This window comes from Opisthocomus hoazin, chromosome 3 (genome assembly GCF_030867145.1).
Source record: "Opisthocomus hoazin isolate bOpiHoa1 chromosome 3, bOpiHoa1.hap1, whole genome shotgun sequence".
NCBI lineage: Eukaryota > Metazoa > Chordata > Aves > Opisthocomiformes > Opisthocomidae > Opisthocomus > Opisthocomus hoazin.
Window position 1 is genome coordinate 26,349,741 of NC_134416.1, and position 26,192 is coordinate 26,375,932.

At 41.5% G+C, this 26,192-nt stretch overlaps 1 protein-coding gene across 1 annotated transcript in view; it reads left to right on the top strand.

Moving 5' to 3' along the window:
* Nucleotides 1-11,991: 11,991 nt before the first annotated feature.
* STK3 (serine/threonine kinase 3) overlaps nucleotides 11,992-26,192 on the top strand; it is a 140,283-nt gene continuing 126,082 nt past the window's right edge. The window contains exons 1-4 of the mRNA XM_075415805.1: nucleotides 11,992-12,231; nucleotides 19,716-19,796; nucleotides 20,241-20,369; nucleotides 24,226-24,340. Coding sequence (XP_075271920.1) covers nucleotides 12,209-12,231; nucleotides 19,716-19,796; nucleotides 20,241-20,369; nucleotides 24,226-24,340 — 348 coding nt within the window. The 5' untranslated portion in view covers nucleotides 11,992-12,208. The remainder of the gene's footprint in view (nucleotides 12,232-19,715; nucleotides 19,797-20,240; nucleotides 20,370-24,225; nucleotides 24,341-26,192) is intronic.

Genomic DNA, 26,192 nt, shown 5'->3' on the forward strand with positions numbered 1-26,192 from the left:
CAAAAGTTCACCAGTTTTATTACGACCTCCACCGTTTTCAGAGAATATCCAGCTTCCCTGTGCTCTCCCGTGCAAAATGGACTGGAGGCAAGATGCTGTAAATATTCCTCCGCGAGCTTGCAAGGAATCCTCCACCTTACCCTCCCAGCCCCTTCACAGCTGTCTGACGGATCACTCTTCCTGCAGGTGAGCTGGTGAAAAGGACCATACCTTGGCCTCAGCCATTTCGGTTCACAGTCTGGTACAGTAACTCAAACCCGCTTTTATCATCTTTAAAAGCTAAGAGGTTAGTGTTTTCCACCAGAGCAGCTGAGACATGTCCCATTCCAGGAAAAGGCCAAGAAAATAGCTGAGAGCAGTAACAACTTAAACTGCTGCAAAAAATCTGCCAGAGGACATCTGTCAGAGCCCAAAGAGTTCCAGTTACGTATGATTTCATTTGATCCCAGAGGCTAAATAATGTACAGGAAAGATTTAATAATGCTATGCAGATTATGTGTGGAAATGTAAAAGGAACAAAATAGAATGTCAGTTTAAAAAATCTTCATGTGCTTGTAGCACTATTAATGCTGCACAGTCAGAAAACACAGCTTGAGCAACAGACTATGATAATAAAATTAAAAATTGGAATTGCTAGAATATTTACTCAGGTGAGACTATTCGATTAAGAAAAGATGACTTAATATTTTCCCTCCGCCAGGAAATCATCAGTGGAGAGAGCCCCATTCCTGTTTCCACCCCATCAGTTCCATTGCCATGTGAAACCCTGACGGCGAAAACGCGGTAACCGAGGATCGCTGCTCACAGCATTTCCAAATGCCAGTGCAAAGGAGACTTCAGCTACTAAAAGAACAGCAAAAGCGAACAGCCCTCAGCTGTTTGAGTTGCCTGCACGTTTGGGTTCCGGCACCTGACTGAACTAGAGTTGCTGAACTGCAGGTATGGTCACTTTTGCCAAGTCACTTCCAGAAACAGTGATTTCTGGCAGAGAGGGGGAAGCAGCAGCTGGAAGGGTGATGTGAACGGCCACCACAGGATCTGCCAAATGATATCTGTCAAATCTTCTGGTAGCTTAATGCTCCAACGCCATGTGACACTATTTAAATAGGAGCAAAGGCAGGGATTATTAAACAGGATTCTTAGCCAGGATGGCCACGGGCCTCATCATTAAAAAACCAACCTGAAAGCAGAAGCAAATGGATCCTATCTGGTAATACCTAAAAACGTATGTGCAGGCTCTCACAAAGGAAGTAAGTGTAATGTTTCCTAGATTTCTCGAGGCTGGCACTTGGGGTGATCTTTCTTCGGCTAGTGCTTTTATCTCCCCTGGGATAGGAGTTATAGTTTTAGCAGCTGAAAACTTATGCTTACTAGTTTTTCTTTCAGTGGAAGGATCTAAGACTTTTCCTTCCAAGGTTGGGTCTTTATTTGCAAGGAGTTCCAGCAGGCTTCTTCGGTTTCTCATTTCCTCTTGCTATTTCTGCTCTCATCTGTTTTGCAAATGGCCACCGTAATGTTAAGCTTATCTAATAGCCAGGCCTCCGGCTGGAGGACTGCCAGCAGTGTTCTGAAAATCAGTCATCTGAAAGCATTCAGAAGAGATGGCCATCACCTTCTCCCTGAACTTCAAACATAAAACTTCCCTGATAGGCGCACACTCCAATGCCACAAAAAGCAGGAGGTTACTCTTAAATTCAGCTATCACTTTAACCAGCTTCCTTGGGTGGCACTCAGATACTCTGCTGAATTAATCTCACTCTACAAATAATAACTTCTTTTTTTCAGCGTTTGGAAAAGGTACTTCTTGTACACACACACACAGTAAAGAGTGACTGTCCCCATGATGGCTTCACTGTGAATGCAGGTTTCATTCTACAGTTGGTTCTCCTTGTTTTGTTAATTGGGATCCTTTTCTCCTTCACGGGCAGGGTGTAGCCGAGGTCATCTGCTCCTGACTTTTGACATCAGGCATGGCCACGGCCGTTCCTACCATCAGTGAGACTTAGGGGCTTTGCCACAAGTCCTGCTGAGAAAAGTGGCAAGAACAATTTTCTTTTCCTTGGTAAGAGAAAGTCTGCGAAAATGCAAGATCTGTTGCAGGTCTTCACGTGCAGAAATACACAGAGGACAAAAATCTCATGAATTTTGTTGTCGATCTCGGTGAGTTCTGGATTTTATTCAAAAGGAGGAATTCAGCAGGAGTACTGGGTCTCCAATTTAGAAACCTGAGAAGAAGCCTAAAAAGCTGCCCAAGGTCTGCATACGACACTTTGAGGACACAACATGTAGCAACAAAGACTGATGTAAAAGCTAACGAGTTTAACCCTGTGAAAAGAAAAACAGAAGGTTGTTGTCGTAACATTTATTTAGTTCAGACCTGAGAAGAAAGAGCCGAGAGCAGCTCCTATACATCCTATAGAAGAACCAACTCTATAGGAATGGGGTCTGTGTGGAAAAATCATCCCCTCCTTCAGACTTCTGTTTCCCCAAAGACAACGGATTCTGACCTTGTGGGAGACAGAAAAAATGGGCCTAAAGGAGGAAACTACAGTACGAAGACACCTACACGACAAGAGACTATCCTCTGGAGTAACCTTACCGTGGAAAGAAGCGTGACAACAAGAAGAGAAAGATCTGCTGGCCACTGCTATGCCTGTGTGAAGGGCTGGTTCAACCAGTGCTGAGAGAGAGAGACCTCCCGAGAGCCTGCTGGGAAACTGGTGGTTCCCAGCTTCTGCAGATTCCACTGCCTCAGAGCTGTGGGATCTGCTACTGACCACGGCGGGAAGGCTGCCGAGTCAGCCGCTGAGCATCAGTCAAACACTTTCCACTCTGATATACCAGAGGACGCAGGAAGCAGAGGGGCAGGAATGCATGACAAAACTAGAGAAGGTATCATAGTGCACAAGGTAAACGCCTTTCCGCAAAAGAAAAAAAAAAGTCATATACTTAATACTGCTTTATTAGACTGCGTAATACAGCCTAGCTTATTTATTTCGAGTGAGTAAGAACATACTTCGGAGGAAGCTATACTTAAATGACTTCAGTCAAAAATTAAGCTTAAAACAATAGATATCTAAGTATAAAGTGGCACAGCTCTAGGGGTGACCGCTGGTGACTTACACCAGCTGCAGGTCTGTCTCGGCACAGTCATTTGTTGATTAAACAAACTTTCTTAAGGCCGAGGAATCCAAATAACAGCAATGAGGCTCCCTCCAGCTCCTAACTTGCGCGATAAGGTCCTGTGCTAGCCTTCCTGTCCTAGCACTAAGACAAACAAACAAAAACAGAATTTCTGGAATCCACTGCATTTCTGAAGGGTATTATTTAAAAATTCGGCTGCAAGAGATGATTATCACAGGCACACCACTTTAGAACAGACTTCCTAGAAGCAAAGCAAGTTTGGGGAAAACCTCTCAAACAATCCCCCTTACTGTCAGACACCTGTTCTCCTTAAAACACTTTTTTTTTTAGTGGAAGTCACCCCAGCTGAATTAAATTTGTTTCCCTTGGGCCTGCATTTTCTTTAGCCAACACAACAGCTGCACCATGTGGAGATGAGCCACAAGAAGTGTAACAACACATGTTTGTGATTGCTGTATCAGCTTTGGCAGATTTAAGTGCAGAGGTCTTTAGCTGCCTTCTATTAGAGAGTCAGCTTTACAATATATACAACATCTTGCGAAGTAGTAGCAATAATATATACAGTTTTATGTATTTCTTGTACATGCTGGTACAGTAAAACCAGAAAGGAACTGGCTGTTACTTATAGCTGTAAATACTGTACTAAGCACAAACATTTTCTTTTGCATGCAAAAGGAAGAACAGAACAGGAGGATGGGTTAACTACAATAAAATCCCCTGAGACCCCTGTGCTAGCTGTTATCCAGTCCTGCGGAGACACTCAGCCATTCAGAATGTGCAGTAACCCTGTTATTTCAAAGCTGCAGTAAATTTAATCTCTCCAAGAAATTGCTGAGTTCCTGGAAAATAATGAATAATATTGGTTCAGCGTGCTTTTTTTTTTCCCCTCATTTCACGAACAGGTGCCAAAAACGGGTCTTGTGGAGCCTAATTCAATATACTTTAGAACACAGTTTTAACGTCTGCTTTTGAGGCATTTAATGAAGAGCTGTTGAGTATCCCACACCCGTCAAAATGAGGTACTTGTTTTTGAAAGACTGTTTTGAAAGGTCAAGATAAATGCCAATAATATAGCACAGAATCAAGCATTTGTGTTTATAATGTGTTGTTCCTGTTAGATTCTGTATAACTAGTGCTGGATACATTTGTGGATATTCTAACACTGCTGTGTGACTTTAATCTTCCTACACATTTTCCCACTTAAAATTGTTATACCATTGCATACTGTATAATACGCAGTGCGTATTATACATTGACAATATCATGCATTATATGTTAATACGCAATGCATTTTATACAATATTGCATAAGTGTCCCTGTGACTCTGACCAGCAAATTTTCCCACTGTCTACAATTTCAGATGCTTAGTATCTACTCCATGATAAGGGGACCCCTTCTACACTGCTTATCTTCTCTGACTGCATTGTTTCTAACCGAATAAACCTATGACATACTATTCGCAGGTTATGTCAAATAAATGGTAGTGCTTAATGCGATCTGCCTCCAAATTTGACCTTTTCTCCATCCTCCTGGGAAATTAATCAGGCTGAGGATGGAAACACTAGTCAAGCAAAAATCTGCATTCATACTCGCACTCCCATGAGCAAATTAGACAGGACACTACTTTGAGAACTGATCCCCAAAGCAGTATATTTGAAAGAAAGACTTTGTTGATGTTAACAGATTTTGGATCAGGTCCTAGAGACATTCTTCCTGGACTGAACTGCATAAAGCTGGCATTTTCTATCTATTATAATCTCACTGAAGGAGAGACGCAGTATATATTAGAACATGTAATTTGGCTTTTTTATTCTGTTTCAGTTTTTCATTGTTTTACCTAGTATGCAAATTAGCACATTCATTTTAAAATCAACTTTAAGGAATTTAAACTGCATGTTTTTAATCTGGTAAGAGCAGCTTAATACCACTAGTGTAACAAATTAAATCATGGAACTGCAGAACTCAAGGATGAAGAAATAAAAGTTGTGTACCGGCCAGTTCAAGGTTACACAAAAACATTAAGCTCTCTTCTGTTTAGAAGACATTGAAATGTGATATATGAAGGGAAAAGAAATAATGTCTTTAAATCTTTAAAAGATTAGCAGTTTTACTCTGTAGGGATCTATGGGAGGGGATGAACTCCACCCTCAGGAAGATAAAAGACCTCAGTTTTCTCAACTGGAAGGAGTGATTCATTTTAGGTGGAAGTGGTATGCATGTGATATTCCTCATGTGGTAAATGAACTGTTTCCATTAAGAAACCTCCTATCATATGGAATTGCTCTATTTTCCTCTGCTCTGCAGAGAAAATTATACCACCAGAGCATTTTCTTTTCACTAAATCCAGCCTGAGTAAAAACGGGCAGTGCTGACGGCTGTTGATAAACTCATTTTTGCTATTAAAGAAATCCATTAATCTTCCACTGGTTTTCTGCTTGCAACTAAGAAAATCTATCCTACTATTCTGTGATTCTGTGATTCTGTGATAGTGGAAAAAGCTTAGGTCTCCTATTTAATGGGGTTCATTTGCCCTCTAAATAGTAACTTACTTTATGTTTTGCTGTGTTTTTATAGCCTGACCTATGTACACTCCGTCAGTTCAAAGTTTTGTTTTCAGCAGAACGTTCCCTTGCTCGGTAGTGACAGGAGTTTAAGTACTCACCCCGGGCAGCAGTGAGGATGCCATAGCACTCTCCCATATTGAGCTAAACCAAACCTGATTAGCAGAGGCTCAAATCAGTGCATCGCATAAAGCCAGTTCCGTGAAACTTTATTACTTGCTGCTTTGCGGTTGCTTTAGTACACGGGCTGGTGTGGGCAAGGCTTCCCGCTGCTTTTAAAAGCAGAGTGGGAATGTAAGTGCAAATCTTAATCTTTTTCTTGTTTTGAATACATTTCTACTTTCCACAGGATCTTGTCTTGTAATCAGACCCATTACTTCACAGTCAGTCATGAAACGGCTGTTATGCCACAGAACTTTTTATGTGAAGTTTTAAGACTAGAACTGTATTTATGTCTTTTTTTTTTTTAAAGTGTGACTGTATGTGTTGTACGAGTAGCTTATTTGGACTTGAATTATGATCTTCTGACATGTTTTGATTGGGAAAGGTTGGAAAAAAATAGGAAACCGAAATTTTGTGGTTTCTGGATTTTAAAGCATGTGGAATGAGTGATTCTTCCACAGACAAAACACTTGCTTTGTAATATCTATGAAGCAAGCTGGAGATGCGCTTCAGAAATAAATCGGAAGGGTTTTATTAAGAAAAAGGAAAAAAAGTGCTCTATAACTGAATAAGCTGTAAGTATGTCATGGTATTGCTTTTGTAGTGCTCAGTATTCATGCTGCGCTTTCGAGTTGTATTGTGTTCTCCTCATTCGTCATCTGTTGTTCTATACTTGTGCTCCCCACCTTTTTATACTTATCTTCAAGCACTTCTGTGAAAGGCCCACAAGGGCAAGGGAACTTTCCTTCTTCAAATCTAAAAGAATGGGTCTGGTTAGCCTCTTGGAAGCATTGTCCCTAAAAATAAAAAATTATCCTAATCTTCCCTAAACATTTCTGTCATGTATTCCTCAAACTCTCAGCTCAGGAGGTGAAGGAAGATGGGAGAAAACGCAGCCTTCGTGGTGGTGGAAGCCTTGGGCATAAGGCTGTATGCACTCAGGCAGCTGAAGTTCATTTTGTGTAGTCCTTGCTTCATCAAGTGATGATGATTCAATCATTCTTTAGTTATTGATAGTAGTTTCCATTTCTAACACAGGCATCAAGCTTTGCTAATGCAATGTTATTTATTTATTCTCCAGGGTGTGAGCACACCTCTTTGCAGACTGGAGAACAGCTGGTTGCCCCCAGAAAGAGGGGGAATATTTTTGTGTAGAAGGGAATCCAGAGTAACCCTGAGTATTACCACAACAACAGTAATTGTTTTACAAACCAAAATGAGATTTTTTTTTCAAGTTGATGGTAATTCACAGATCCCGTGAGCACCATCAATGCAGCTGTAGTACAGAATGGAATATCTTCTGTGGCTAACTGTAAATAGCAACTCTGTATCCATGTTTTATTTTTACCATAGCGTGCTATAATAGGAAAAATAGCAAATGGTAAGTTTATATATAGCCTGTTACTAGGACTGTGAGCTAAATGGTTAGTCAACAAAAAAATCCTATTCTAATCAACAAATGTCTTTAGGTCTAGCAATAATATTTTGGATATCAACATGGTGTAAACTAGGTAGTGAAAGGAATTGCAGCAGTGCAGCTAATTTACTATTGCAGGTTTTTACCGCTCTTTTTAACGTCAGGTAGGAATTTTGTGAAGCACGCTGGTTCTAATCGAGTGGATACAGATGGCAGAATCTGTACCTATATTTCCTGACTATTTATTTTGTGCATCTTTCTTTTGCTGGACCAGCAAAAAGTCGATTTCCTTTTACGTGACATTAGTTGACCATTAAGTTGTGAATAGCTCCGGAAAAGAAATAAAAAACAACTGTTCTTTATTCCTAAGCTTGATTAAAAGCTTGCTTTAAAAAAATCTAGATGTTAGTCCAAACTTCAGAACATGCTGTTCTTTTATATTTTGTTTATAACTATTTTATGACTGACAGGGTTAGGAAAGTATATAACAAATTCTTAGATAAGCCTTCAAGGTTACTTCACATTAGACATGATAGGTAGGAAAAAATACAGGCAGAAGTCAGCTCTTCTTATCTTCTGTATAAACAAGCTGGTATTTCATTCAAGGCCTTTTCTGTAACTTTCAGCACACCAGATTGCTATCAGGCAGTCACAGGGAGAGACATGCAAATATGTTGTTGTTGACTATTTGCCTACTGAATTTACGAATTGGTTTCTAAAGCAATCAGGCTCCTGTATTCACTCTGCCTTTGTGCTTGCCTTCTATTCCTTGCCGTTCTCCCCTTCACAATCATTTGTGACTTAGCTGGCTGATATTAATCATGTTTGGCGAAAAGCTGGAGGTCTGTAATGACACCAAGTTCCTATTTTTGTAAAACTCATAGGTGATGAGTAGAGGGGGGAATGCCCTGTTTATGGGGCTGTCCACCCCGTGGCAAGGGAAAAGGAGCACAGAGCTGGGGGCATGCCTGGGGGTCTGTGCGGGCAGTGAGGATACTGTGGGTTTTGGCGTGCCAGGGGGTGAATGGAGCTCCCGTGGAATGATACAGGAGACACCAAGGGAGAGAGCACTGAGGGCCCTGTGAAAGAACTGCAGGGTTACTGTGGTGAAATGGCAGAAAGCACATGGGGAAAGGAGCTAGGCTGTGAAAAGCACCACGGACGTGATGAAGGACTAGGGGTATTTTGTTCGGTGAGCGTAAGGTCTTCGTGACATGTATCTCCTGGAAAACATGTACTATTAATTCTGCTGTTTTCTAGTAGCACCATGTATTAGTTACAATGCATGTTGTCTAAATTAGCCTGATTGGATACCTTCTGAAGTAAATGCTGCTTTTATTTGCTACCAAAGGAACTAGATAAGGTCCCTCCTATAACTTACATAATTTATTTGCATGATGTTTATGAAAGACTTTGAAGTAGGTATTTGGAATTTAAATCTTACCATTAGTAAGACCTGTTAGAAACTCAGACATGAGCTTCTCAAGGAATTTTTACCCTTCTCAGGTTTATTAGGAATTATGTGCAACTGAGGCAGGGTTGACATCTTGGAACTTTTTGGTTCACGTATTGAGGGGCTTGGGTACCGTCTTTGTCTGTCGTTATACAGCACCTAATACTTGCCCATGCCATCATGATTCCTGATTCGACTGCAGTATAAGTAATTATAATATAAATCATTTTATATGTTTACAAAACTACATTATAATATAAAATAATTACAGTACTCAAAATCTAAGTATGGTCTTCATCCATCCTTTGGTCTAAGGAATTATATTTGATGTTGATGCCAGTTGTGGAGAGAAGGGAGTCCTAATGCATGCTGATAAACTGGTGAAGTGGATGAAATACTTTAGAAGAAAAAGAGTAATTCCGTTAGTTTTCTCCTATATTTTCAAGAGTGGGCCTTTTCTTACTCACCTGCCTTCTTGGCAGTTTTATATAGTTCCACTGCTGGAAGAAATCATGGGAATACTCGTGTAGATTGTCTGCAGCTTCCTCATCTCCATGTTGTCTAGACACCAGCAATCTCATAGTATATTCATGCCTGCAGAACATCTAGACTTCCCTTGACTGGAAAGCCTGAATGAGGTAGTAGAACAGAGGGAGTCTGTTTTCCCTTTCAAAGTTCCTTCTTTGCTGGTGGCTAGGTACAGTATTGTAATGAATACCAAATCAGTGTTACATTTCACAGCGCAGTTCCCAAATTCATGTTGCAGGGGAAAGGTGAGATGGTGTTGTTTATTCCAGTATCATTGACTAAAAATACCATTTGAAATGATAAGAGATGAATAAAGTGATCTTGGAAAATGCTATGGTATATAGGTTATCTTCTTATTGATATGATATTTTCAGCACAAATGTGCTTAGAAAGCATTCTGGCAGTTGAATAAGGCACAACTGAAACTTCTGCGAGAAAGGCATGGAATTAGTCCACATTTTTTGGCACCATCTGCCTTGCTTGGTTATAAAGCCAGCTCACCTAACTTCTTCTGTTTCAGGCGTCTTGTTTTTTTTCACGCTTTTCTGTCTTAAGTGGCACAGATGGAAGACACTCCTGCCCCCTCTTCCTCAGTTATCAGGTAGTCAGGGCATTTTCTGAGAGAGGGGATTGTGGTATTAAATCATTTTGAATTAAGAAAGTGAATATCTAAATCTGCTATTCTTGCAACAAATTTTCTTTACACTGGTTCTCATCAGCTGTTATGAAATGGGGAGCGAAGAGTGGCAGATTAGGCTGTTCAGCCTAACTTTTTCTGGAGAAAGACATATATCTGTGACTGGGGAGAGGGAGCATTTCTCAGCTCCCTTTCTTTGTCTTGCTGTTACAACTATAATACCACACCTGTATTTTTTCTAACACTCTTTTTTCTTGCTTTGGCTTGAGACGGGGAGCTGGAAAAAACATGCCTCCTGAAATAACCTGAGCAAAATACTGCCTTAAATATGTGTGTTAAAGGATGTAGACACAGCCTCTGCATTCCAGGAGTATCACAGCCAAATAGAGATGTTAGGCTTTCCTTCCTTAGGTGAAATTGGTGAAATGTAAACAATAATTGCTCAGTAGGCATAGCCAAATACCCTTTAAAACAAACTCAGACACTAGCCACATGGTGTCTTCTACCTGCCTGACCTCACTTGTCCTATAACTGGGAGATTAGAACTCTTGTAGGGTTCTTCTCCAGCCCTTTCTAATGGAGTCATACCACACTGCATCTGAGGCATCCACTGGCTCCTTCTCCTGGGTGGGTGGTTTTTTTTTTTGGCATCTCCTACAGACAGTTGTCTATGGTACGGGCACATCTGGCAGTGCTGCTGGTGAGCCACACTGGCTTGTGGGATGGTACTTGGAAGAGCTCTGCGTTAATCTGTTGTGCAAAGGAAGATGTTCGATTGCAGTTTTTCCATGACTCAGAAAAACAAAGAGACCTAAAAGGTCATATGGTGGTGTGTGATTTGTTTTATGGGTTCATTCAATATTGCCTTTGTGCCTTTAGCCCGACCACAGTGAGTCAACTGGATTGGATTGACTCAGCCCGAGTAGATGACTTGCACAACAGTAGGACTTCTTCAGTCATTCAAAATTCCTTCGCTAATGCACATCAAAGACATGAAATTAGGCATGTAGTGCGGATTTTTTTTAAGGGGGAGTGCTGTTGCACTTTTACGTCTAAAATCAAGTTGAAGTGGAACTTGGGCATTTCAGTATTTTTACAGATCTTGCCCAAGTGTTTTACTACCTTGAACTTCCATTAGTTGGGCCTACTAATAAACCTGCTTTCAGGAAAGGATACAGAAATTGGCTTGAGCATTTAAGCTTTTCTTGTATTCTTGGCTGGATCTGCTTGGATGCCCTGTCACTTAGCATCCTGCATTGCCACGTGAACGGCAGACAGTCAGAAGCTGTAAGGTGGAGAAATCGCCGGTAACTGCCACATGGTACTTGGTGGCCTAAAATCTGCTGCTTGAGTAATTAGGTGACAGCTTCCCCTGGCTTTGCAGGGCAACTTGTGTGCTTTGGCATTACAAACTCAAGCGCCAGCGTTTTTCACCTCAAAGCTGCAGTGTGTCACCCGAGCCGGCTGCCATGACTAACTCCAGGCTTCCTCCCTGCCGGGCGCTGAGGCCAGCTGTCTGTGAACAGATTTAACTTTTCAAGGAGGAGCTGGATGCAGCTCAGCACCAAGCGTGGCCGGCGCAGACAGGCGGATGAAAGGCGCAGGCCGCCCGGCAGCGTTGCCCCGGGGCGCCGGGGCCCCGGGGCAGGAGCAGGGGAAGGGCCGCCCTCAGGCCGCGGCTCTGCCCCAGGCCTGCCCTAGCCCGAAGGCCCAGCTCCAAGAGTCAGGAGACGAAGTGAGCGTGTGAGGGAGAGACGGCTGCCCGTCGCCCCGGCGGCTGTCGCCTCAGGGCCCCGGGTCTCTGTCTCTCCACCGCCTGGTTTGCCTCGCCGGTACCGGGCAGGACCGGTTCCTCGGGAGGACTACACCTCCCGGCGTGCCCCGCGGGCCACCGCCGCGCGGAGCACGCCGGGAGCGCGGCGCCTCCATGTTCTTCCCCTCCCGCCGGCGCGACACCGCCCGCTCTTCCCGTGGTGGGGTGGGGCCTCGTCCCTCCTGCCGCTCTGAGCGACTTCCACGCTGCCCAATCATCACTTGCGATGCCGCGGGTTGTAGCCACTGAGAGGCGCGAGGGGGCGGGCCTCCGCCGGCTGCCGGGTAGGTAGCGGTAGTGGCGGTTGCCTGAGAGCGGCCGGGAACGGCGGCGGCGGCCGCCGAGGGAGGGCGCGAGCCTCGCTTAAAGGGCCAGCGAGCTCGGACGAAAGTTGTGAGGAGTTCAGCGGTGCTGCCCAGGGGCTCGGCTGGGAGTTCTCCCCCCCCCGCCCCCCCCCCCCCCGGGCGGCGGGGCCCGGGGGTCCAGCAGCGGCATGGAGCAGGCAGCGCCCAAAAGGTAACGACCCTCCCTGGTGGCACGGCCGGGGTGAGGCCTGGGGCCGGCGGGGGGCCGGGGGGGAGCGGGCGGGCGGTCCCGCCCGTCCGCTCCCCCCCGGCCCCCCGCCGGCCTCGGGAGACTCCGGTCCTGAGCGCTGGGGGGGAGGGAGGGGGGGGCGGCGGGAGACCGAGGAGGGGGCAAACCCTTCGGGGCTTGCAGTGAGGAGTAGTTGATACTTCTTTTTCGGCGTTAGAAAGTGCCCTTGTGTCCTGCTGGTGGAGGGATGCTTGGGGGGGTGGGCGTTGCATAGCTGCACTTGCAAATCAGGGAGTGGGAAGAGGCAAAAATCAAGAGTATTCCCACAGCAGATGTATTTTCTGAAGTATATAGGCTCTCTAGTCATATACGTGTGGGTTTTTTTTTTTTGAGCATTTATCATTTGACTTCTCGTGTGCATGTGGAATCACGTGAAACCATGAGCTTTGGCTTTAAATGTGACACTGTCATCTTAGTGCACAAAATCATTTTACTTTAATCGTATTAAATTGAATTGTATTGGAGCAGTCCTTTCTTGGATGTTGGCATATACTACATAGAATGTAGCTGTGTGATATACCAAGTGTAGTTACACGGTTTACGTATATACTTACTGTCTTAGAGCTCCCAGTATTTTACTCTTGCTTCCTAGTTGATTTAACAAAAAAAACTAGGGACTATACAATATAAATTGGTAGTAGAAGATAATAAATCCATTTTTACATTCTACCTTAAAGCATTTACATTCTACGTGTAAGATCTTTAAAATTCTTTAAAACAGCTTGCTGCAGGGTGACAGGACTTGAGAAGGATGTAGTCTTGGATTTCTACTGTCTTTTCCTCCAATAATACATCAAGTAACAGTATCTACCGTTTGAAAACTTTGCTGAAGAATTGGTTAGTAGTTGTTATGGAGAGTGTTTTTAGCAGGCAGTGGAACAATATCTACTACTGAAAACTTTGACCAAGAATTGATTCGTAGTTGTGCAGGCTGTTTTGAGCAGGCAGTTGGGAGTAGGAGGAACAGGCCTACACTGTAGTTTCAGGCTGACAGTGCTGCATATCTCAAATTAAGGAAGTGGGGCAGGCACCAGCAAGGGTTTAAGAGAAGAAATGGGAATGTCTGAGTAGTAATCAATGTCACCACCACCAGAGTAAAGCTTTGGGTCTGGTGATATCAAAGGATTGAAAATAAAACTTGAAGTTAGCATAACCTACAGGATATTATTATTATTATTATTATTATTATTATTATTTTTTTTTTTTTTAAGATCTGAGATTTGCTCTAGCTTTGTTACCAAGCTGGAGGTGTGTGTCTGGCCTATTTGAAAGTGGAGAGCTGTTTAAATCCTGAAATTCAGTCAGTAAGAATTAGAAAGCCAATGAGAGAACTTATAAACTCTGGCAAGTTTTTGTACTTTCCATGTTTTTTGAAGCTTTTTGCTGGAAATTTGGATGCGATGAGAATTTGGTGGATTTGTTTCTTTAGTGGGAGGGAAGATTCAAACTCAGTTTTTCATAAGTGCACATATATATCCCCTTCATCCATTGCTTTTTACAGTTTTCTGATTGTTTGGCATTCCCAACTGTTCTGCGAGGCCACCCCCTTTTTCTGCAAGTCTAGAAGGAGTGCTGATTATTTTTATGGGCTGAATTTTTTGATGCCTGCCTTAGATACAGTAGTGGCTTGGGATGGACACACCATGTTTACTTGGTAAAATAAATGCAAGCACCAGACTGCTTTACTTTGGTAACTGCTGTTCACAGGAACAGTTACTGGCAGGGACCTATCGCCGTGATATCTGTAGTGCAAGACATTTGTCTAGAGGTAGCAAGAATTTCAAATGTTTTAAAGCTGCATGGATGTCCTAGAATCCCAGTGTTCTTTCACAGGTACTGGGCACTTTTATTCCGTCTTTCCCTGTGGAGGAACACACAACATGGTTTTGTGTTGTGTAAATCTTTAAAACAGCTCTTCAGCAAGTAGCAGTGATGATGCCCAAGTGTGAGGCGAGGCCACTGTGGCTTTTTAAATGGGGATGCTGTCAAAATCGCTAGCTTTTCTTGTTTGACCAATGTACTGCAACAGTAACAAAAGACTTACAAGGAGGAGTCCTTTTCAGAATAATTTTGTTTACTTTTTAAAATAATTTTGAGTAGGTGTTCTGATTTTATACTGAACAATTTGTACAGTAGTTGACACAGTGTTTTCTTGCATCTGAATTTCTAACTGTATTTCAGATGTGCTCTATACTTCTTTCCCTCACTAAATGGGACATTCACTCTTGAAATAGTCAGTTACAAAATTTGCCTCTGAGTCTCTGCTATTATTGTTGCATTTTTCTGTATATATTGGCATACTTAAGTGTAAAGAGATGGATTGCATACAAGTGAAAAGGAAAGTAGCTGGAGACACATTTCTGTGAAATACATAGTTTTTAATCTTGCCCATCTCCTGCACGTTGCCGCCAAATGAATGGCGTTTTAACAAGCATAGAGCTTGTTAATTAGTGTTTTCCAGTCCTTTCTTTAAATTCAGACAGTTGAAATTTTAATTTTCACTGAAATTGAAGTTTTTCTTCCCACAAAACTTATCTTTAGAATATGAATTGTCTGTGAAAAATACACTGGTTTTTAATTTTTGTGTCAATGGGCATGTAAGGTCAGATAGATGACAGTTGTGAAGTCCCTCCTGAAAATGGTGGGACAGAGGTGAAAATTTCCTTGAATTTTATTGGTAGAAAACAAAACGTAAGTACACAGTACAATGGTGTAAGCTGTCTTAAACTTGCTTCTGCTTAGGTGAATGGTGTAAAGCAGTGTAAATGTCTCGAGGCTTTCACATGCCACCTCTATTTCTGATGACTGCAGTGATTTCTCTTACTAGCTTCTCTTTTAATATATCAGTATAATTGATCCCAGCCATTCTTTTTAAATGTTTCAATGTGTTAGTTTGTCTGCAAAATAAACCGCGTATATTCTTGTTTTGAGGATTCCAGTTTTCCATAACTCATGACAGTAATTGATGGAGTTCTATTCTTTAGTCCTGCTTTATTTTTCTTTGTTAGCTTTCAGATTTTTTTTATGCCTGCCTCTGTAGCACATCACCAATTTATTTTGTAAAGACTGCATGTAATGACCGTAGGACTTGAAACTTGTAATCTGTTTTTTCATGTTGTTGGGGGGGACCGTATCTCTTGCTCTTTCAGGTCCCAATTCACATATTTCTGTTCTTTATGCTAGGTTTGGTCGTTTTGGGTGCCTCTTACAGTTTCTGCATTTTTCTGCATTTGGTTGCGTGGAGTTTTGCTGATGTACTCAGTGATGCATAAGATTCTGGTTGTGCTAAGTGTGAATGTTTTATCACATCAACTGAATTTATAAAAGTAAAATTCTTTACTGGGATGTATTTTTCTTGTTTAAGAGACAAAGTGTTATGCAGAAAGTCAAACCTGCTTGGAACAAGAAAATCCTTTTGATAACTCTTGTTGTCCCAGAACTGTAGCTTGGTTAGTCCTCCTGCTCTCAGGGACAGCTCACCTGGAAAACTACTGAAATGGCCCATAGTCACCACCTGATGTTTTTCTAGAGCAAATAAAAGCAGAATGACTTTCTCCCCCAGTTTTATACTTGTCTTCTACGCATCTCCTTTAGATTTTCTCATTGAGATAGATAGATATAGATATATGACACTTGCATCCTGTGGCCAGAATAAAACAATGCCTGAATTTAACTATTGATTTTGTTCCATTTTAAACGCTTGTGTTATGAAAGTAGAGGACCCATGAGGAAGAGGAATGAGGCACCTTCTGTCTCTCTGATTGTTCTCGAGCACTGTTTCTTCAGTTGTGCCTTCCCTCCCCTTGTATTTCTTGTCATGCCTTAGCAGACAGGTATTTTGCTGGGTGCTCATAGTATTCACTTCCCATGTAGAACACTTTCAAAAAAATGGTGATCCTTCTGAAATGTTTGGCTTTATATATCTTACCTTGCACATTTTCAAAGTGTGGATAGTAGAACACACATGCATACAAAAAACTCCAGTTTAAGAAGCTGATTCTGAAGTCTTAGATGTGTTTCTCTGTCCCAAGTTTTGGTTGCTTGTTCTTAGCCAATATAATAAGGTAATATTTCTAGTCTTGTCTTCTTGTATTCAATGTAGTGCTTTACAGCCAGTTACGGTGGTCATCTTCCTCCTCCTTGCTTCTCATGAAGTTTTCATAGACATTTTCTTGGTTGCAGCCTTTCAGGGTATCACAGAATGGTAGGGGTTTGAAGGGACCTCTGTGGGTCATCTAGTCCAACCCCCCTGCTGAAGCAGGGTCACCTACAGCAGGCTGCAGAGGACCTTGTCCAGGCGGGTCTTGAATATCTCCAGAGAAGGAGACTCCACAACCTCCCTGGGCAGCCTGTTCCAGTGCTCCGTCACCCTCAGAGGGAAGAAGTTCTTCCTCATGTTCAGACGGAACTTCCTGTGCTTAAGTTTGTGCCCATTGCCCCTTGTCCTGTCACTGGGCACCACTGAAAAGAGCTTGGCCCCATCCTCCTGACACCCACCCTTAAGATATTTATAAGGTTCCCTCTCAGCCTTCTCTTCTTCAGGCTAAGCAAGCCCAGCTCCCTCAGCCTCTCCTCATAGGAGAGATGTTCCAGTCCCCTCACCATCCTCGTAGCCCTCCGCTGGACTCTCTCCAGTAGCTCTTCATCTTTCTTGAAGTGGGGAGCCCAGAACAGGACACAGTAATCCAGATGGGGCCTCCCTAGGGCAGTGTAGAGGGGAAAGAGAACCTCCCTCGTCCTGCTGGCCACACTCTTCTTGATGCACCCCAGTATCCCATTGGCCTTCTTGGCAGCCAGGGCACACTGCTGGCTCATGGTTAACCTGTCGTCCACCAGGACACCCAGGTCCCTCTCTGCAGAGCTGCTCTCCAGCAGGTCCACCCCAAGCCTGTACTGATGCATGGGGTTGTTCCTCCCCAGGTGCAGGACCCTGCACTTGCCCTTGTTGAACCTCATCAGGTTCCTCTCTGCCCAACGAGAGGGCATTGTATGTTGTATGGTACATTGTGTGCTCTTCTGTAGTTAGAGCTGAGAATTCTATTAAACTTCTAGAAATAGAAATTATTGAACAGTCTGAGTCATTAGGATCTTTTTATGGTTCAAAGAACTGTGGCATTAATACTGTCACTTGAGAACCAGACCTAGCATCTGTACTCTTACAATATGTTTGTGAAGGAGTGTGAAGTACTTTGATCGGTGTATTTGGTGATGAAATTCCTGATGTTGACCTATCTTTCTTCCTCTGAATAGGTTTTCTGTTTAGCTGCCTTAGTGTGAAGTATTATTTGGTTTGTCAGAGTTGGATAATGTGCAAATAGTTTTAGAACTACAGAATGCTTATTTCTTTGTTCTCCGGGTTGCTTCTTAAATGCTCCAGATAATCTGTTGTTGATTTTGATCAGTTTATGGCTGTTTGTGATTGTTTCCCTAACTCTTCTCAAGCACTCCTGACGCCTTGGCATTAATGCTGCGGCTGGAAACCTTGTGAACCTTGTGGTATGGATTTCTTCCCCCACCCCCCATTTTAGCGGGCATTGCTGTTGTGATGAGCAGGTGGAAGTGTTCTCTTCTTAGACTTCTTTCATTGAGGTTACTGTATGTTTTCCCTTTTCTTGCAGTTACTGAGCAGTTTAGTCCCTCCACTGTTCTGTTGAGTATGTCTTCTCTTACACAGCTCTTTGATGAAGTGAGAAACTCAGCTAATGGTCATGCTTTTTATTTTTTGAAGCTGTACTGGTATCATAAGCAATCTGTGCGTGCTTTTAGTTGGTCACAAGTGGAGGATGATTGCAGTGACTTATTCTGTGGACGCTGCCTTTAAGGTTGCAAATAACCTGATCATGGGGGGGGGGAAAGAATTTGAAACAAAAGAAGCAAAATGGGTGGGTTGTGTCTTTAATATCTACCTGCAAAATCTTCCCCCCACCCTTCTTTTTGTTTGTCTCAACTTATAACTGTTCAGTAATGAAATAGGAAGTGAAACAATTACTTTAAATTTTTGTCTGTACTTACATGGTTGGCAGTAACAAGTCTCTTCTGACTCAGGAATTCCTTCATCGGTCATTTCACTTCAAATTTTATTAGTTCTGTATATCACAAAATTGCATCTCTTAATGGCAGGGAGTTTCTTTTGAACAGTTCTTCCAGTGTTACATTTGACAATCTTTGCTGTCTATGCCCTCTTCCCTTCCCCTATTTAGTATTTGTTTCCAGGAAGGTGTCACAGGATAATGTATTTTCTGTAAATTTTCAATGATCTGCTGTGCTTCGAAGTTGGTTTTTTTTTTTTTTGTTTCCCCTATTTCCTCCTCCTGCATATGGAATACATTGTCTATATCTAACACTACAGCACCAGCTATTCTTCAGCTCATCTTCTAGTTTAATAGTACCCTTGGCTATCATGTAGAGTTAACTTGTTATTTCAATCTTGCAGCATAATTCCCTGTAACTTTTAGGGTGAAGGATTTACATGTTGCAGCCACCCAGCAGTGGTGTTTGTGGGGGTTGTATTTTTCCAGTGCTACGTTCAATGTCAGCTCCATTGCAAGCTAGCAGCCAGGTTGTGTTCTGAGATCCGCCAGAAGTTGGGGGGCTGGATAGATGGGAATGCTGGAGACCAGGGAAAGGCTAGGACTGCTTGTAAAGGACAAAGGGTAGTGGTAAAAGTGGGTTGAAGATGCTGGGAGAAATCGTAGGGTGATACTGAGTGATTTGAGACTGAGAGGGAGAACTGGAGGGGGAAATGTGGTGGTGCTACGTAAATAGAGATTTTTTTGCACCTGTCCCTACGTGCATTCACAAAGATGCAAAAGGGACTGCCCCAACAACTCTTAGTGCTCAGCTCTGGGAAATTCAGTGTTCCGTGTTGGTGGAGTGCTACCATATGCTCCCAGGGTCGTCTTGGCTCTGGGTTCTACTTTTAACTTGATATAATTCACTGGCTTTTGAGTGGTAGAGTTTAGAATGTGGATACTTCATGTGGGTGAAGAATTGGTTTTATACTTCCTTAGATAACAACATGGTCTACTCTAGGCAGCAATGAGCATGTGTTTGCGTGCTGGTTGCTTTTTGACGAAAGGTGAGATTTACTGTATTCTTTGGCTGTTTCTGCTTTAGCAAAGGAAGTGGTTTGGACAGTAAATGGGTCCCATGCTGCTCTGAATTGAGCAAACATTAGTGGGAAAGTGTTATGACAATTTTTGTCATTATCAGTCTCCATAAATTTCTCCATCTTATATTATGGTTGATTAAAACTTTATTACTGCACTTTAATTAAGCATTTTATTTTCATTGGAATATGTTTTTCTTTATAATGTTTTTTTCTGTCTACTTGCTTGTATGAAAATTTGCTTGAGTTCTGTGTCTTCTCCACCCAAACAAACAAATAACTTTTGTCTTCCTTGTAGCAAACTGAAAAAGCTAAGTGAAGATAGTTTAACTAAACAGCCTGAAGAAGTCTTCGATGTTCTGGAGAAACTTGGTGAAGGGTAAGTGCAGCTATTTACGGGGGGATGGGATCAGGGGGAAACAGTATAACTTAGTCTTCCAACACATGCCTTATACAGAGGGAGTGACTATAAACGTCCTAAGGAATGCTTCTCTAGACAAGCTTTAATAATAAAGCAAATGCACACATCAGTAGACTTCAATGCTTCACCAAATATATTTAGGCATTTTTTGATGTCCCTTGTTTATTAAGGCAGCAAAGATGCTTGTGCCTGTACTGGAATTGGATACACTACATATTGACATCCTCTTCAGGGTCACGTCTTTCCTGAGGACCCAATAGAACTGAATTTTTTGCAGCCTGAAAAACCCTCAAACTTCTGCATGAACATCTGGCTTCTGTGACTTTTAAAAGTTTCTGCATAATGGAAATGAGTAGCAGTTGATCTTGTTTATAAAAAAAAAATTCCCTCTTTTGTTCCTAGGTCTTATGGTAGTGTATTTAAAGCAATACACAAAGAGTCTGGACAAGTTGTAGCAATTAAACAGGTTCCTGTGGAGTCAGATCTTCAAGAAATAATTAAAGAAATCTCTATAATGCAACAATGTGACAGGTAGGTATGACAATTCTGCTTCCTTTCTAAGAGCCTATGTGAAAATGTATTTGTACTTGCAAATATAGCTGAAATACATGCAGCTGCAAACTTCTATTTACATGAAAAATTAAAGCAGTCTATGTTGGATAATTTACTTAAAGGAACCACTTTGCGGGCCTTCTCCTGTCTTTAGCTTGGATTGAAGGAAGGACAAATAGTATACATAACGGAAACTCTTGAAAGAATAAGTACTTGCCTCTGCTTAGAATTCTCCATGCTCGCTTCACTTTACTTGCACTGGCAAGCCTGAAGGTTAGTATTTCCTGTAAATGTCTTAGGCCATGTGAATTCCAAGTTACGTTTTTCAGAAGATGGATAAAGATGTTTCTAGCACAAGGTTAATAGCTGGCAGTTGACTTCCCAAATAGTATTCTATTGGTTGCCTTTTTCATGCAGAAACATACCTTTTAAAAAGTGAACAATCTTCTGATAGTTCTGAAGGAGTGTTACCTTACACTTGTTCACAGACGTATCTTATGATTGCTAGTGTTGTAGGAATGGAAGCCTTAACATCGAATGTCTGCATGGATGTAGAAATTACTTTGGATTTCCTCTCTTCTGTGGAGTTCTAAATTTTTTATTTGTATATTTTTGGGGGATAATACTTGCTGGTTTTGGCTGTAACTTTAAAGTCAGATTTACTAGGGTGGGTCTTTATTCATGTCTGATCAGTGGTATAAGAGTCTGTGACTCAAAAGTGCAAACGGGAAAGCTTTGCACTCTAGGTGAAACTTGCTTTAAAATATTGCTTGCTTTAGTCATTAACTTGGTGAATTGTAATATAGCAAGTGGTCTGTTATTTCTCAATTGTGTTTGTGCTTTTGTGGTGTGTCAGTGTTGAAGTTCTGTCTTTAAATGAAAAATGCGTTCTTGTTTGTCAGTGAGCTGTAAGCATCCCAGATTTCAAGATAATACTTTTAATGCAGTCAAATTCATACACGTTTGTTGCTGAATGTTTTGCTCTGGTGTTAAATAGGGTTTGATCTTACTGTTCCCCAGCATCTTGTCTGTGGGGTCATGAAGGAGAAGTTTCAAGTATTTGTCCTTAAATGTGTAGATGGAGACCTCAGAGTGCATAGTATCTAGCACATGAGAATGCAGCTGTTCTTCAGACTTCTTTAGAACCTCTGCCTACAAGCCCTGATCTGAGTATTTTTGACCTATGAACACACTGGACCTTGTAATCCATTCCCTTCTGGCATGGACTGCTCTGAATACTAGGGGCTTATTAAATGTGGAGGCAGGGGAATGGGAGAAAAAGGAAGGATTTATTATTTTTCCCACATCACATGAAGATATATGATAACCTAATTTCAGATGATACTAGAAGAATTTAGGACCCTTGAGGTTTTTTGGGGGCTCCTCTTAGTCTCACAGGGACGAAACTGATTATTTTTGTCTGCCTGGCCAATTGGAGTTTTGTAACAGGTACAGAATAAAAAGGAAGCAGCAGTCTCATTTGTCTGCTTAACTGTGGAGCTAGATTTGATCCCCAGAGTAGGTCCTGAGCTCTCTTTGTGCACTGGAAGAGGAATTAAAAAATGTTTACTTTGATTCTTCTTGTTGCTCTGCTCTTAATTCTGTTTATCTCCCCTGCTTCATTTCTTTCCCATTACATAAAGAAAGATATTGAAGAAGTTGGGAAATAGCACCTTATGGATTCTCGGATCTTCTGTGGGGTCAATGATAGGATAGCAGTTCTTGGTTGCTGCACAGGCTTGAGCCATGTGAGCTGACTGGAAGCATTGGTGTAGGTTGTAGTGTGTGTATGTCTGTTCGTACTAGACCAAGGTTGAAACGGATACTTAAAATAAATGTCTGAAATATACTGATAGAGAAAAGAAGTGATAATACTTGAGAATCTTCTCAAATTTTCACTTTTCTTTCTGTACTGTGTTTCTTGTGACTTTCTCGTCTTTCATTCTTGACCTAGGTGGGCTTACTCACTGTCTTATTCCTGTGTTCTCTGTCCTGTCCCCCTTTTCTCTGCCCTTGTTCTTTGTTTCCTGCTTTTTTTTGAACAATGTGTTGCATTTAGTGTTTACTGGATATGTACTGTTGTATAACTTTTTTTTTTTAAGAGTAAGAATTCAGGATTTTAAAGCACAAACTCTTCCTTCACTGGACAAGATGCAGCTGTTCTCTAGTTGAAAAGAAGGTTGGGCTGCAACTCTGCACCATGTGCTTGTATGTGTGTTGTGTGCCTTCATGCAAATACAGTGCTGTGCAGTACTGATGGGAGGGATGACACACTTTTTAGTACTTTATTTTCACATGTGATGATTCCACAGATATTACAGAAAAGCTCTGAGCTGTGCAGCAGCTTCACCCTTTCTTTCTTCTCCATGCCTGTTTCTGTGTGCTGAAGCTCTTCTCAAGGGAAAAAATGTAGATTCTAAGACAAGCAGTTGATATGGAAGAGACTGCCCCATGTAGTTAACTGGGACAAGGCTTTAAGCAAATATGAGCTGTTATGACACTGCACAGCACTTGATGTTTTGAAAAGATTGTCTTGTTGTGACTTGTAACAATATGCATTTTTTGCTGGGAATACTAGCATAGTGTAAATCTGGCAAGAGACGGTCACGAAAATCAGTGGGTTTTCTTTAGAACTAGTAGTAGTAACCTTTCTCACTTCAGGAATTTCTAAGGGGCAGGATCAGTATGTTGTACATGTAAACGGTAGATATGTTGACTGGTTAGGAGAGAATTGACCCACCTTGCCTTCTGTAAAAGCAGGTTTCTGTAGTACTAACAGTTGCTCTTTAACAAAGTAATTTGCTGATATTTTTGACCTATCTTTTGTAAAGATAGCACCATGCTGCAGGAGGCAACCGTAGGTCTGCTTTTTTTCTTACATCAGTTTTCTAACAAAAAATGTTGCTGCCAAACATGCTGATCCTAGAATTCAATTCCTTGCTCCAAAACATAATAGTATTTGATTCCACCTCAATGCGGGTGTTCAGACCAGAAGCCACTGTCTGAGATCTCGGTATCTTGCTTCCTGACTGTGGGAGATGGATAGCAATCTAACTGTGACCTCCTTTTCTTAAGATCCTGCAAAAAAAAACCTCAAACAAGCTCCAGCCTTTTGTTTCCATAAATACACCATCTAATGACTTTTCTGAAGGATGATCCTTGTTATGTTTACCACATCTGTTTCTGCCTTTCTTTTGCAAGTGCCTCTGAGCAAGCGTTATGTTAAGTGACAAACTGATGAGTAGCAAAGCAATGTGTTCTGTTTATGACAGTACTATCTCTTCACATGAGACACTTCAATATGAAAATGCATTTGCAAATCCAGAAGTCTTGTTCAAACTGTCACTATATTCTGTTTAATACAGAAGTCTAGATCTGTACTTGAAATAGATTCATGCTTGCAAAACCAGGAAAACGTGGGTGAGTTCCCATGTCTGTCTTGCTCAGGAGGGAAGAATTTTTAGAAGGGAAATATCCAATAACTTTGTGAGAAAAGTTAAACATTAAGAGAAGCCTTAGAGGAGGGAAAAACAAAGCTTTATGTCAGAAGACCACTCCTTGGGTAAACTATGTCTGTATTTGAAAATCACTGAAAGCTTGTGAGATATATATATATATATATATAGTAGTGGCTTTATTGTTTTAGTAAGCAGTCAGACTTTATTCTAACAAGACATTGGTTAACCTAATTACAGTTTGAAAATGTATTTGATTAAACTTGCTCTTTAGCTGTGTTAGCGCGTGTCAAAATATATTTTTTAACAACACCTGTGATGATTTTATTTTTTCCCCCTATTAAGAATTTATCTATTTATCTAAATTTTTTCCCATCTAGTCCCTATGTTGTCAAGTACTATGGCAGCTATTTTAAGAACACAGATCTGTGGATTGTTATGGAATATTGTGGAGCTGGCTCAGTTTCGGACATAATTAGACTTCGCAATAAAACGGTGAGTGGTGGGTTTTTTTTTTTTTTTTTTTTTTTTTTTTTTTTTTTTTTTTTACAAAAATGTGTAACACTTTATTAAAATTTAACAGTGAATTAAGACTAGAAGCCAGAATAGAAGTCAGATCTACAAGACAAGATCTTGGCTGATGTGAAGGGGCGTATCTGTGCCTTGGTTCCTCAGGAAACAAGCTCATGCAGTTGCTCTGACTATCTGTTTGTCCATTCCTCTGTAGAATGATCATTGGCAGAAGCAAATGCGTTATGAAATACCAAGATCCTGTCACTTTCTTGAAAATTACTGCTTTGTACAAGGCAGAACTGTGTGTGTCTTCTTCCACCTCACAGTCTGTCAGCAGGCCACTTAGTACATGCACGGTTTGGAAACAAGCATAAAATTGTCTTACTCCCCCTCAGCAATTAGGGAGCATGAGAAGTAATTTGTGTTACTCAAGGAATGAGAAGGGAAGGGATGCCAGTTAGGGAATCTGAGAGGGAACTAAATTGAGGGTTGTATGGAAGAGGCTTAATGGGCTTATAACAGCAGTAATGTAGAGGAGGATGCAAACCTATAGGAAACGGGCTCTGTTAGTTCTACTTAAGGAACAACTTCTCTGAAAAATGTTTCGTTGTAGGTGTCAAATACTCTTTAGTTCCTTGGAGTCCATTGTCTTCAGCAGTGGGCTTTAACCTAAGGTATTCATTATACCAACAAATACTGTGAGATGACCCTCTACTCGCTAGCTCTTTAAGTCTTGTAGACACACCCTGAAATGTTCCTTGCACCATACCTGGGAGCAGAGAGGGAAAGAGAAGGGGAGAAAAACAATGCTTAGGCTTAGAAAGTAAGATATAACAGAAAGTAGAATTAGATTTATTAGGAAGTGAGAGTGATGCCCAGATCAGAGGGAGCCCCTTTGGAAAAGGTGACTTGCGTCAGGGCTGCTGTAGTGTTGAACTGATGACTGGGGAAAAGCCAAAAACAATGGTAGGTTGCTGGAGTTGCTGCAACCTTTAAAGCTGGTGTCCTTACAGTTGTAAGTTATCCAAGGGTCAGTAGCTCCAATAAGAAATGGTGCAAGTTAGTCCAGAATTAGAAAAAAAAAAAGTCCAATTTATAACAAGGTTTAGAGGAATAAGGAGCAAACTTGTGTGTGCATTGATAGAAAATGTTAGAAATTTTGTTTAAAAAACCCCCCAAACTTGGGCAGTCCAGTTTCTCATATCTATTTTAAGATGTTTACATAGTATAGATACTACAGATTTGAGGGAAAGAGATGTTTTGAGTCTCGAAGCAAATGCATACTGGTGGTCAGACAATCTAACTCTTCTACTGCTGTTTGTGGCTAAAGTTGATATGATTAAATAGCATAAATTCTATTCGAAGAAAAAGAGTAATCAATAAATACATGGATACATGTAATGAGGGTAAAGTTGACATACCTTTTGTAAAGGCAAGTCGTGCAGTATGTGGCTAGTAGAGCTCTGTAAAAGAGTTGTTGGGCACACAAACAAAACTGGTTGGTGTAAAGTTGGTCTGGGTGTGTTTTGTACTGAAAGGTTTATGGACAGACTTCCACACCAGAAGTTCTTCAAGAAATACACCTGTAATGGAGTAAACGGGTAGTTGGTTTGAGTATGAAAAAGAGAGTATGAATAAGTGGTCATTTTGGAAATACTACATCGGTCTGTGCTGTCTCCTTCGGGAAAGAGGGTAGAAGTACTGATGAGAGAAGTTATATTCCTAGTAGTAAAATCAGGGAAAGACTTGAAAGGCTTTGTGGTACTGAGTGCCTGACTTGAGAAAATAACCATAAGTATATGCAAAGAGATACGTTTAACGTGGTGGGGGAGGC